At 45.8% G+C, this 14,363-nt stretch overlaps 1 protein-coding gene across 1 annotated transcript in view; it reads right to left on the bottom strand.

Moving 5' to 3' along the window:
* Positions 1 to 317: 317 nt before the first annotated feature.
* LOC131211610 (uncharacterized) overlaps positions 318 to 14,363 on the bottom strand; it is a 28,896-nt gene continuing 14,850 nt past the window's right edge. Inside the window, exons 3-6 of the mRNA XM_058205163.1 lie at positions 13,440 to 13,550; positions 13,041 to 13,359; positions 2,298 to 2,665; positions 318 to 2,201 (exon numbers count right to left, since the gene is read on the bottom strand). Of these exons, the coding sequence (XP_058061146.1) occupies positions 2,074 to 2,201; positions 2,298 to 2,665; positions 13,041 to 13,359; positions 13,440 to 13,550 (926 nt within the window). The 3' untranslated portion in view covers positions 318 to 2,073. The remainder of the gene's footprint in view (positions 2,202 to 2,297; positions 2,666 to 13,040; positions 13,360 to 13,439; positions 13,551 to 14,363) is intronic.

Raw genomic sequence — 14,363 nt, 5'->3', positions numbered from 1 at the left:
TTTCATGCCCCGACGAGCTTTCTCGAGCGCCATCTACAATTACATTCTCGAATCAGCACACTGCTTATTCGAATTTGAATCAACCGTTATGCTGTACGCAATGTATATGAGAATTGTTTTGTTTTTTTGAATCATTGTTGATGTATGGATTGATGGAAGCTAAACTCTTTCTCGGTTTTTGCCGCTAGCAGCCGGACTCAGAAATTCGGTTCGGTTCCAACTGAGTGTAATTTGCATTCTGGCTTGGGGCGCACCAGTACTTCTTTCATTCATTTCTTTCGTCATTTTAAATTGCGTATCGCCACGAAGTATTCGGTGTAAGTTAAATAATAATATGTAATTCAACATAGCTACAGAATATAACAATACTTGGTACTGCAACCACATAGCACGGCACTGGTCGTTCATAATAAATCCTAATTATTTCATTGCACCGTAGCGCACCAAAACCCAAACTTATTTGGCCTGTGACAGAGAATGTAGAAAACTCAAATGCTTGTATCAACACGGTGATGATGTTGCCAAGGAAAAACTATTTAACAAACTTCCCACAAAAAACCGTTGCGTTGTCATTCGCGTTTTGTGATACATTGCATTTCATTCAATTTCTTAATAACTTCCCATCGTTTTATTTCTTCAACACATCCTTACCGTTGGTTCTTACATTAAGCAAAGATCTGCGCTCCTTTCCCTGTGTGATCTGCCATTGAATCCGGAACCGTAGGCATCTCCCTTTGTACACCCTAATCTCCTCCGATTGGCCATTCCTTGCGCTCAGAAACACTGTTTGTGATGGGTTACGTTCTAATTGATTCTTTTTTCCACCCACAATTTTGTACCAATTGAGATCGTCTACTGAATACTCCGTCCATTCGTCAGGGCGAGTCGCGGCACGCAATGGATTAACCACGTTTTAGTACACATCTTCAATGGAATGGTGCGGATGTTGATTCTCAATGGTGTCCATGGTTTTCCCATTTACACCTAGTGTTTACATCTGTATGTAGCTTTTTGATTCATTCCTTTATTCACCACATACAATATGTAAGGACAATGGTAATTCATTTACTACATTTCAATAGTATGTTTGTATATACGAATATAGTTGTAAGATTATCAATACTATAGTTGCATGAGAGTGTTTTACTTTTTGCCTCTTGTTTGTTTAAATGGTGATTAAATTCTTTGCAGACTTATCCTTACTAGACTAAAAAATTATTTACCTCTGAGCCAGTTTCTTGTCATGTTATCATGTGTACACGGTTTGTGCGGAACCGTTATTGTATAGAAGAGCAGTTTCATTTACGACAAATACGTCTAACGTTCATATGCCTTGATATATGATGTTTCTGGTAAACAGTAGTATGATCTCGAGTAATATACGAAGGTATGCATTGTTGTATACATCTATGTCTGTTCTAATAAGTTGTTCTGCTTCTCTCTGCATCATCATACATTACGAGTAGTATACGAATCCATTAGAGCAATACATGGATGTCTTCTGCAATGGTAGCCATTCAACGTTGAGAGAAGGTGGTTGTAGTAGAGCAACAACTGCTTGTTATTTGGTGTTCGTTTAAAAAAGATTGAACGAGCGATGAGCGATAACAAGAAGTTCTGTTACCACCATTAGTTGTGGTACTGACAAAAGGTGGTCGTGTTCGCTTACCGCGGGGAAAAAATGTAGAGAGTAAAATGCTACTTTGAGCCCCCCGCCGAATGCGAGGATGTTGTCACAATCAATTTCACACTGAACTTTTTTCGCCATTCCCAAACAGCGCGCTGCCACATTGCCGTGCAAGGCAGGAACGCGCCCAGTTTGAACGAAAGATATGTACGAAGAAACGCAAGCGATATCTGATGTGCCTCATCAAAAGTTTTTGGGATGCTGTGATTAATACGATCGAGCTAGCAATACGGAACGGTAATACAATGATAATTAACACTTGGTACATTGGGTTGATGTTTCCGGTGCTCGTGGTCCTTGAATACTGCTGTTCGCCGTTCGTGAATTCGTTTGGGGTAGCAAATACATTGCACACGCCATTTTTGCTGGGAGCCATTTTCGGTGCATTAGGCCGCTGCCTGGATAGTTCCGTAGCGAGTCCCCTGGAAGCTGCAGCTCGGATCGCCAGCCTTGCAGCCGGCACCAGCGCTGCGTTTCTTTTTCGACACCATGTAACGCTTTTGCGGAAGATATCCTGTGAAGTACAACATCCCAAATACGTTATAATTTTATCACGAATACGTTTTTAAACTAAATAATGGTGATCGAACATAATAGAGCATTTTTTTACCAGTTTTGGGGCCAGGTGGTTTGCTGAAGAAGCCATCTTTAAGTTGACCCAGCGCCTCGACGTCGCCCATCGGTAGACCCAGATAATCGACTGAAGGTTCTGTCCATCCGTTCATCCATTCTCCGGCATCCTCGTACGCGAAACCATCCGTCGGCATTTCATCCCGTTCGGTGAGCAACTGTTCGAGAGCCAGAGGTAACGGTACGTCTTGGTAGAGTCCGCTTGGGCCGTACGCCAGAACGTCGTTCGGAGGATCGGGCATGTACTCCGGTAAAGCCGACAGTGGGCGGTAGGAATCGCGGGAATCCATCAATGCTAGCAGAGAGAACACTTCCGCCGGGGACAGTTTGTTGGAGTTGCGCTTTGGCCTGAAAGTGACGTCAAGTTTGGTTAACTGTTTATCGTACGGTTCATTTCGATTTGTGAGTTGAATTAATTGAAATTGGAGTTCAATTAATTAAATCAATCGTGGCGTATTCAACTGGCAGAGAATTCATGAACTTATTTTTCCATACAAGTGGCGGCCGCTTCCGGAATGAGGCTTTTGCACTCATCCGCCACATTCCAAAAGCGTTTGCCGCTGCCAACGAAATTAATTATGCGCGTTGTAATGTGTGTTTGTAATATGACGTGTATTTCTGATTGAATGTGTTATTCAATGAACGCCGGAGAATTCACATGCAAAAATGAGGTCTCCAGTTGAATACCCTTATTACTCCTTTATCCTTTATTTTTTATGAGCTTAAAAACTGTTTTTTACCCGCTGCATGTAAACGAAGAATAAAACAATAACTGATGCTTATTACAAAACTCTACATTGTACCGTCATGTAGAAAGAAGTCGTTTCAAAGTTATTTTAAAGATATATTAAAATAATTCAGATAACAGTGCATCAACTTGATTGCAAAACTTTAAGTTGGTGTCAATGGTGCTCTCTCTGTTCTAATAATAATAAACGAATAAATAAATAAAAACAATTTAATACAATGAGTGTGGAATAAAATGTTTCTAATATGTAGAATTGATTGCAAGCAATTCAAAACAAATGTATTACTCTATGATTTCGATTCCAGGAGCGTAAAAGGCATGGTAAATTACACGTAATTGCCCCAGTTCATCCTTGTTTTGTACAGTCGGTCCCCGCGGAAATGCGTATTGGCCAAATTATAGCATTAGCGTTATCTTGATCGTCTGCGTCAAACACAGAGACGCACAATAAAATCACAGTTTCGCAATTTGCAACACGAGCTTATCGCAATTGCTATCATTAGGCCATCACGAGCCTGTAAGCGCTTCGTTTGATGAGCCAACGTATATTTCCACTGAAAAAAAGGTTTTGAAAATTCGACCAATTTAAAACGATGTTCAAACATTCTCTCTAGTAACAAGTGAGTTTCCGTTCCATATGGTAAGCCCCCGTGTAAACAACAAAAAATACACAGTTTTGAGGCTTTCAGCTTCTGCGTCTTGCTGCCCGCCGGGATTTAGCCTGCGTATCGATTTCGCCAATGCAATTGCTCCGACCGCCACTGGGTTCGCCTGAAGTCACCGAAAAAATAGTCTCGAGAGCGAGCCTTTCTCGAAGATGAACATTTAATTCGATTTGCAGTGAGTGTGTTTCGATAATGGAACCCAGAAATTTTACCGTCCCGTTTGCGACTCCAATGGTGAAGAAATGTGGACCATAATTCGATTCCGGGTCGCCCTGTCCGAGATATGTTTTCGTTCCCGTTCCTGAGAGTCGGCACTGTGGGGCACCATTAGCTATCGGTGTCGAACCACCTGTTTGATTAACTAGCTTGACGATTGACAAAGGTGGGACTCGCTCGGTCAAGTGTAGCATTCGTCTTTAATTAGGAACCAGAAACCAGCGACACGTTAGTTATGGGTCAGGGCTTCGACAGCAAAAAGTCTTCGTGATTGTTTTGAGTTGGATCGTGTTGCTGATTTACTGAAGACTAAGCGAATAAGTAGATAAACAATCTTTCACTGGCGCTATCATTTGCTGGTCCAATGGCAAAGGAAATAGCCGTACCATCTTAGGATCGATCGAGAGCTGTCGACGTGAATCGCAGGACATCGAATTCTCCAGCCGCGGCAAATGCATCGACAATGACAAAGCAACAATCGAGAACTAAGGAAGCCAAAGTGGCAAGCGTATGTATCGGTTGTCCTGGGAACCTTCAGACGTGCGAGCAGCCGAAGGACATCAGAACCCGTTCCGTGTGAACCATCTGTAGCGCTTTACGCACGACAGCTCACGATAAACATACTTTCACTATTGGTGCTCTGAAGTGTGTGCGATTGGCACAACGAGATAAAGTCATGCTTGTGAGATAAGAATCCGATTCCGTGGTCGAAACGACCCCGGCTGACGTTCATTAGTGCGATGACAAGCTTGTTCTTGCCGACATTGTAGACATTCGTTTCGTTTTGCCATGTCCCTTTTCGGACCACCTTCACAGCATGGGAAATATATGATAGGGGTGTCCGTACTAGTTGGATCTATTTGCTAATTGCGTTTACTTAATCAACTGCTAATTGTGACTAGCCTGTGCTTTGCCACTTGCGTGAGTCATAAACGAACATTCCAACGCCTAGGGCTCACTTGAGGAGAAGCGAGACGATACTTTAGGGAATTGTGGCTATCGTTTGCTTAATGGTCCCAAGTACACTATTCTTCAAAAAAGCTGTGATTAGATTTGGTAGAATATTTAAAAAAACATAAACTCTTTTATGCTCTTTGTTTCTAAATTGCAAGAAAATTTAGATAGTTTTGTACCTAAATAATATTGCTGAGTCAGAGACACGAGTCAGTGGCCTGGAACGGTTTGATTTGACTGACCACAATAGCTGTCCTTTTTGAAAGTATTTTAATAAACTCACCCATGGATCGACCCACCATCATACACACTGTAGACCCTGCCTCGACAATGAACAGTGTAATTTATCAACAAATTGATGAAACCCAATTATCCTAAACGTGCGATATCAGCAAGTGCCATCAGCTAGTCGGAACGGTGACCGGGACTTCACTAACACCTCCTCTGTTTGTGGCCAACGCCGGTGTCCTTGGGACGGGAAAAAAACGGGCTGCTACCTTACAAACCCTGTTTTTCCATCAGAAATACGTCCGCGGAACGTTAATGGAGCTGGAACGGGTTGTTATTCAATTAAAAAATCACTTCTCGGCCGAGTGCCATTGGTCCCGATGATTGTCGGTGGTCGAGTGGAAATGAGAAAATGGTGGCACGTAAATCAGCTCTATAGTGTGCCAGTATAAAAAGTGTAGTATTTATGGCACAAGGTTTTTCGTGCCTGGTTTTCCCGAGTTTCGGGTTCTTCGACAGGTAAGATGAAAGGATGCACGGCATAAGAGAAGCAGACTGCGTGCTCCAGATAAGCTGAACGTGTTCAGCTTTCTGTTTCACTCCGACCGATGGTCTGGATCGGTCGACCGTTACGACACAGCCCCTGTTTTTTTATCCTTTAACGCTAAAAAAGGTTCACCGGACTTTTCGGTTCAGTTTCTTGTGAAAAATGCCCAAAGTTTCCTGCTTTGGGCGGAACTGAGCACTGAGAGTCAAGCATTGTTATCTAACTTACAAAGAATAGGCTTTAAAAATTGGAACCTGGGTACACTGGACCGGTGTCTGCCAAAGTTTCATCACTTTCTCCCGTATGTGTGGCTTCAGCAGAGTCGCTGGGCTGAATGTTTTGTCGGTTACGAGAACGGCATCGATTTTCTCACCGTTTCGTTTCGCAAATGCGCGGAAGTGGCCAACCAACCTTTTCACCATTTTACACCGCACACGCACCGGAAGCAAAAATCAACCATCCGAAGCCTCGGCTCGGGACGCTGCAAATCGAGCCCACGGAATAAGCTTCCCCTTTCCGCGAGCAAAGAACCGGGGTCGTAAACGTGAAGTAAATTTTTACCACGGCAAGGCGCACAGGGCTGGCGGTTAATTGATTTTCTCCCCCAGACCGAGACCGAACCTGTGGTCAACTGGCGAGCCATCGGGTTCCCCCGGGACGTTTATGACGTTTATGGTTTACGATGGCCGACAACGTGCTCGAACCTTGTGGACAAGTGCAGCCTGTTTTTTTTGGGCCGTCTGAACATAAACCGCAAACTCTAATCCAGTGCAGCCTAAATCTGGCCGCTGTCTGGAATGGAACACGCCAAAGCCACTCAAAAGTGTTGATTCGTCCGATGTAAATGTTCCATATGGAACGCCATCGTTCAAATCGGATCAGGTAGAGCCTTCCACTGTCCCACCGGGGGGAGGTGCCGTTTCCTCTTTCTCTTTATCCGGTTCGTAATACTTGGGGTGTTCCTGGATTGCTTCAGAAGCCGGTTGCCACTTTTCTAATTACATAATTTACGCGTACACTTTGAGCACCATAATCGAGTTGCGACGTTCGCCTCGGCAGCCAGGCCTAGCGAATTACATTCCATCATTATCACCAGCGTGCCGTCGCCGACAGGCGTATCGTTTTGGCGTAAAATGGCGCCCAGGTCCCGGTGTGTAGTTGGCGATTAGTTTCCGGGCCGGGGCCGGGGCGAAGCAACAGATAATTAACTAACTCACTAATTAGAAATGATATATTTCCCAGGTGGATGAATAATTTGTTCCACGACACCTACGGATGTTTCACGGATGTTAAGAGGCCCCCGGAGACAACGGCTTTCATTTTCCTGGTGCCCTAGTCAAGAGCGAGTATTAACGGCCCCCGATGTCCTGCACTCGGAGTGTCCTAAATCCGAAATGCAAACGCACTCGGCCCGTGCTGGCAGTCGATGATGACGAGCTTCCGGCGTAAGTGGATTCCGCCCACTGGAGGTCCGGAAGGTCAAATATTTGTACGCCCCTTGAGTTGACTGCGTTGTCGATGAGCGTTGCTCCGTTTTGGTTTTTTTCTTCACCAACGATCACGATCCGGCTGCGGCAGAATGGCAATAATCCTATTTGACCGGTTTGAGGCGGCAAGTGGCACCGGTTTCGTGATCGTTTCGGAACGCTCCAAAGTCCCTTCGGATAGGCTAAATACCTCCGCGAACTAGGAGCTTCGTTGTCCCACTTTGGTTAAAGCTACTTCCCGAGGTCTCGGTGACTGCTTCGCTGGAACACGTAATTGAAAGGCGCCACGCCTCACGGTTCCACCCAAGTCCCAACATCGGGAAGCTCTCGGGATCGGTGGCAGGTGCCGTGGGGTTTGGGTGACAAAAGTTGTCACCCCGCTGCCGCGGTAATGCTGGCCGTGCTCGGAGGTGCCTCGGAGTGACATCATAAAAGCATAATGGTTTCTTGGTCACATCCTCCACAAGCAGATGCGTCGACGGATACCGTCTCGGGGACGACCATCACGTCTGGCACACGGTGGAAAGTGCATTTCCTTCTGCAATGGCCCGACGACGGCGACGAGGTGTTGGCCAAAGAGGTTGTTTTCCGAAGTTTTTTTTTGCTGTATTTAGAGTGTTTGTGCTGCAATGCCACTGCTGGCGTTGGCGATGTTCTGTGCACTTGGGTCGCTGGGTCGCTCGGTTTGCTGATTTCCCAGGAGCAACTGGTTGACGGCCCCGGTCGTCTGTATGTCTGTACGGCCAAACAATAGTAGTCAACCCGTGCGCACAGCTGCTTCGAGGAAGAAAATGTGAAAATGAGCAACAAAAGATGGTACCGAAAAAGGAGGTAGAAAACGGTAAGATGCAACGTGTGGTGTGGCAGGCTAAAGATTAGAATCAAACCCACATTGCTGATTCATAGGAAAAGTGGAATATAAAACATATTTACATCACGCGAAGGCGAGTGTCATCCATTTCGCTATAACCGAGGAGATTATCATTCATCATTCGTACCCGATTGTGGGCGGCGAATAGTGGCAATGTGTGTGCGTGGAATGAAATGGTCTTGCCAATGGTGACACCGTTACTATTTATCAACAGGAACGGAAAGCAGATGCGCCTCGGAATGCATGACACCGAACGGAGGACACACGGACGGTATACATAATAGAAAAGCTGCGACGGTGTCGCTAGAGACAGTTTGAAGACAGCAGTTTGGAACGTGCTGCAAAATGAGAAAACGGTAAGAAAAATGGAAACGAGTGGAAAGGAGTTGCAAAATAAACAATTCCCCAAACAAAAGACAAACAATGGCAAAATAAACCATTTTCTCTTTGACAGAACACCAAGAGGCACATGGCACAAGTCGCGTACGTTTGTGAGTTTTTAAAAAGGACGAATCAAACAGTATGAACGGGATGAATTTTAGCATCTGTTGAATCGAATTGCTCAAACAGAGTCAATTCTTATTGGAGCACATTCACGCACAACACAAAGAGTAACGAAAACGATGAAGCTCCATGCGATGGAGGCGCATGGTGACGTACGCTAAACGGCGCCGCTTTCAGCCACTGTTCGCTGGTATCTGTGCTTTCTTTCCCATTTTGCATATCGCTATCAAAATCAGTGAGCCGCAGCAAACGAGCATCCACGGCTGTCGGATGCAGCCAAACTCAGCCGTTGTTTTAATTCCTTGCGTCTGGCTGTAGCGCGTTGTTAATGAATTCAAATATTATTCGCAATTATCGCCTTACACGCGCATCGTGCGCGGGCCGGGCTGAGAGCTGCCTGCGTCGGAGTCTGCTCGTTGTAGTCGACTAAATAAAAACTAAATGGTCTTAGAAACGGCACAAATAATCATTGATTTTATGAACAACTTGTATCGAACAGGCGGCTTAGAGAGCGTCACGCGTGGCTATTCCTCGATTTCTCTCATTTTTTTTAGATACTGGAATGTGCAGGGACCATTTTTTAAACGCGTACACCGCTGCCGGTTGTAAAATGGGACCAGCCATTTACCTAGAGCGCTTCGTTGTCTAATCGGCGATAACGAATCCACTCATTTCATCTTCGTCACGGGGCGGGCTACAGCCACACCGGCGAATTCTTCGCATAAGTTTCACCCGAGAATTTGTGGGGGAAGAGTGTGTGAGACGAACGTATGTGGGATCGATTTACGCGAGACCGAGACCCGGTCCTTTAATTCTTCGACTGCCAAACATTGCAATGGGGCCGCCATCCGAAAAGACAGCTGCTACGGAATGCGACGGAATGCAAACTTTGTTTTCGATTTATTTTCAGTTTTCTTGCGTCGTACAGCACGTGTCATGTTCCACATACTGCTACGTGGGCACGCTCCGAAGCACAGCACACGGCCGAGTGGTGCAGGATCGGTTAACAACTCGACCCCGAAAGTCATGCGGGCTGAAGAGATAGGCGGAAAACAGTTAAGCCGTGGAGGGCAAACGAGTGGCAATGCAACGTACGAAAGACATGAATTTGATTTTATGGAACCCGATTTCGCTTCCGTTGGCTTAGGGGAGCAATATTTAAAAGCGTTCGTTGCGAGGTCGTGCAGTACGCGAAGCCTTCGACAGCGGTTAGCCCACGGGCGAGGAATCCCAACAAAACCGAGGGTCGGCAGGGACTTTTTATCTCTTTGGGTGGTGGACTGCGACTTGTGGCCGCTAAGGTGGCAGTGCTTAAGCGTGATGGATTAAAAAGTTTTGTAATGCAGCGTTGAAATTGTGGATAAAAACTTTTCAGCTTTGCTCTGTGGGAAAGCCTTACCGAGGGTTTTTTTGTTTAGTAATGATTTTTTATTATTTTATGCTTAAAATTCGTGTAGTCACAAAAGTGATGTCTGAAGATCACTTGCATAAAAATACACTAGACCTGCTATATTTTCAAGCAAGTGATTTTTTTCAAAGAAATGAAATGTTTATAACATTGAAACGAAAAATGCTATTTTTAGCAGCTCCCATCCAAGTGATTTGATAGTATCCTGAACCAGTTTTGCTTTGTATGTCATGGAGACGCCAGGTTCAGTGCTCATTGAGCCCCACCTGGCGCCTCCATGGCTGACCACTAGACACGCAATTCTAGGCGTTTTACGATCAATGCATGGTTCGAATTGATCATTTGTTGTCATTTGTTGTAAGTCATTTGTATCATTTGATCATTTGTTGTCAGTAGCGATCTGAATTTACAGTTGCATCAGGTTCTATGAGCGTGTTGATGCACCACACCTTTCTGTCCCATCAGAAAATCCGTTTTTTGGAGTCCTTCGACGCTCTTTGTTTGTTAAGTCAAAGTCGCCATTATGACATTTTTTAAACTTCTTAAAGTACTGCGATCTTCCAAAAGCAACCTTCAACAATCATTTGATGCGATTCTGTAACAGTTTTCTTCAATAAGTAGCAGAAAAAAAATCGCCAAAAACGTCATTTCAGGCACAAAAGTTGACATTGTCTAATTCTTTCAAAAAATCGGTTGCAAACTAAATCAATTTTTTTTCGACTTAAAATAATTTTTCTGATATCAAAACAAAGTAATGTTGCCAAAAAAGCTAAACTATTGACTATTGGCAGCTAGAACCATCTTTTGAACAGCCTCATTTTCAAGTCCTAGTGTCTCATTTTCGTTGCCAATGTGTTGGTTAACAAGATTTCAAATTTTCACTTCACTAGACTAAGGTATCATCAGTCTGTTGGAAGATCTAAACATCGTTCACATAGATTGCTTCCAAGCAATCGGATGTTTGCACAGCTTTGCATAATTGGATTTTTTTCTTGTCGCTTTACCATAAACTGATGGTTAAACGTCAGTTTTCACAAGACGACAAGTCGGTGGAGAAACCTCTTTTCAATGTTTAACAGCTTTTTTGTCTTAGAACCGACCGGTTTGCCCATGTTCGTGGAAGTACCCAACATCATCCGATGAGCCACTGTCGGGGGACGTTGTTTCGAAAGCATTCATGCCCGGCACGGTGTTTAAATGCGCTTTCATTAGATTGTTGGAAAATAAAAATAAATAAACATCAGCGCCACGGGGCGAAACATTCGTCACCCAGCGGCAGCATCCCTGGGCTGCAGGCGCCCATTAATATTAATGCGGACGAAGCATCAAAACACGCATCTGCATATCATTGGGTCGGCGCCGTGATAATGTTTCCTATTTCGGATGCAGTATAAGGCAAGGCTTTCCGTTCGTCTGAGAGTGAAGCACGTACTGACAAAAGAGGTGCTACTGCGGTCCGGAGAGGGCTTGTGTCCGGAGGCAACATCGAATCAGATTAGTTGCAAAAACGGTTGACATATTTCAGTAGGCGCCCAGAAAAAGAAAAATAATAATGTGGGAGCACCAGCACCAACATGATTGACGTCAACGTCTGGCGAGCCACTGTGACAGTTCCGAGAACCCGGCGGGTTGGAGCGAGCCAAATGATAATTTTTATTTGCCCACCACCTCGTGGGCCCCGTCCTACATGGTGGTTTCTTTACCCCAGCGTCTTGTGTATCGTGAGAGAAAAGCGTCAAGATGACGAAGGTATGGCCCCGACCGGCTGCTGGGGCGGCCATTGTAAATTGGGCCGCTGAAAATGGCAGCATATGCGGCCTACGTCCGCAGTTTATAACAGTTTTTTGTGCGCAAGGCGGTGATTTGGAAGCGGTTTGGAGACACACCCTGGCCCCGACGGTTGGTGGAAGGTAGTCCCGGGAAGGTCCTAAGGTCATTAAGTTGCCACTTTGTCATCGTCTTCGGTCGGCCAGTCGAGTGCCACTGGCCACCGGAGTGAGTTCGAATCAAATCAAATCAAGTCCGGAGAATCCGTAGCATTGCTGGGCCGTGGATTTAAAGGCTTCTACCGAAATTGAACGGCTCATCACGAATTATGTTTGACACTTTTCGAACAGCTTTTTCGTCGGCTCTTTCTCGACACTATTTGACGGGGCCAGACTGTCCACTCACACACGCCTACGAGAATGGTGATACGTTTCGTTCCTTCGGCTGACGATACGTTTGCCGTAAATTGGTCCGTGCCGAGTTGAGAAGAAATTTATATTAAGTGCCCGGGCGATTGCACAAATAAAGCTTAATCGCACAGCTGTGTCTCCCGGTGGGAAGGATTTATTTCATTACTTCTGTAAAGGATATTTTTCAAGCACCAGGATAGCGGCCTGTTACGCAGTCCGTGCGGTGAGCTCAGTTTTATCGGATCGGCTGAGTCGTTCGGACGAGAATATCGTTTAAAATCAATTTCGTCTCTTGAAAGCGTCTGTTTCAATGGCCACTTCTTGGGCGGATTGTAAGAATAATATGCCAGTCGATTGGGGTGGGGTAAAACAATGGATATAACCCATCTGGCTGGCTGGTGGAACTGACAGGTTACGCGATGGCGGATTGTGCTCAACGGGGCCAGTGGTTCGGTAACACCGGCCAACGGAGCGAATCTTTCAACGTGAATAAATTGATTGTGCCGTCGAATGGATTTCAGCAAATTCGCTGGAAACGTTGATTAATTTGGTGGTTAGGGAAAACCTCCCACAAACTATTAACCTGTCCCCCAAAATGTATTCAACATTGGGCACCCACACCGAATGGCTGTTTAAATTTCATGCCGGACTGGCGCTCCGTGAGAAAGGCACAGTCCATTCGTGAGCTTTTCAATTAGCACCAGGATGTGGGTGAAGAGCCTCTAATTAATTCGCAGGCTCAGGGTCCCGAGAAACACCTGACCCGGCGATGAAAGTAATTTTCACCGCTCGCCGTACTCGGCGGGGATTCGGACTCACCGGGCCGGGATTGAAACAAGTCAGAGCGGTCCGAGTGCCGTCGGTTGGTGAATTCGTTTAAAACTTTTGCCCGAAGACAAACACACAGTTGACCCCTACCTGTGCCCATGGGAGTGGGCTTTCAGCGGGCCCGGAGTTCGTTTCTTCCGGTCGCCATAAGCATGTAGTCGTAGGGGGAACCCGCCGCCACCGGACACCGGGCCGACCATCCCGTTGAGGGGTTGCGGGTTCCGGTGCAGTAACAGCCTCTGCAGCACGTCGTACGTGCGCTGGGGTCGCCCGGTCTCGTCGTCGAACAGGTCACCGGGATAGGGCATCGCCAGCGGCACTTCCACGTCCTCCCAGACGCCGTTCTGCGGGATGGAGTTGCCCGAGTAGTCGTTTCGCAGTTCCGCCTCCCGGTAGAGCAGCGGGCTGGCTGGATTGAAATGAGACACCAAACGGGGTTTGTAGGCCAACCATGGGCTCGTCTAGTGAAGCAACAACACCACAACGTACCTCCACGCTTTTGCGGATTGGATGATCCCGCCGGTTTACCGTCTCCGTAGGTCGCGTCGTCGGTAGTCAGCTGATTCAATCCCGTCGTCGCCATACCATCGTCGTGGTGCCCTGCAAAGGAACGAAAAGCATCGAAAACAATAACTCGATGGGTCCTTACGACAAACGAGTTCACGCATCAGAAATGGGAAACAATCCCTTTTTTGAATTTGGTCACAAAAACAAGCCTAAAGATGCTTGAACAAAACCTAGTTATCTCCGTGGACAATCTCGAATTGCAGGCCACGACCGGACGGCGGTTCCGATCCCGGATAAGTAGTAATCTCGATGGAACCAGAAATGTCTAGATGTTCCGCTCACCATCGGGACAGGAGTAAATATTTGTCTTCATGCGTCCTTAACCTCGTTCTGAACCAACCAAGCTAACATGATAAGAATGATAAACTGTGCGTGAATTTGTAATCACGTGACGAAACAATTTCTCGAAATCGCACAGTTAGAGCATCTCAGCGGCACACATCATTGTTAGTTTATTGTGTTGACCCTCGGAGGATGTAAATTTGTTGAACGAATTAGCTTACCCTTTAATTAGCCGCTTACAGTTGAAGGTTAGAAATGAAGCCGTTGATTTAGATCATCGAATAATGTTCTTGTGCAATCAAATTTGAAATAAATTTTGTATTAAAACTAAATTTATTTCATAATGCTTAATTTCAGAGTTTGGAGAAACGTCCCCCTGCTGGACAAGCACCCCTCAGTGTCAGTCATCTTTTGCCGAGTGTGTCTTCGCTCAAATCATTTCCATGTTCGGTGGAGTTGGTTGAACGGAATGACCACCACACACCACTTCCAACTGCAGCTGGGAGGTTTCCAGCGTGGTCTTCAGCAGCTGCTCGCCCGCCGTCATGCAGGTGATGTAGTCCA

Source organism: Anopheles bellator, chromosome 2, assembly GCF_943735745.2.
Source record: "Anopheles bellator chromosome 2, idAnoBellAS_SP24_06.2, whole genome shotgun sequence".
Taxonomy (NCBI): domain Eukaryota; kingdom Metazoa; phylum Arthropoda; class Insecta; order Diptera; family Culicidae; genus Anopheles; species Anopheles bellator.
This window is presented reverse-complemented; position numbering and strand designations above follow the sequence as displayed.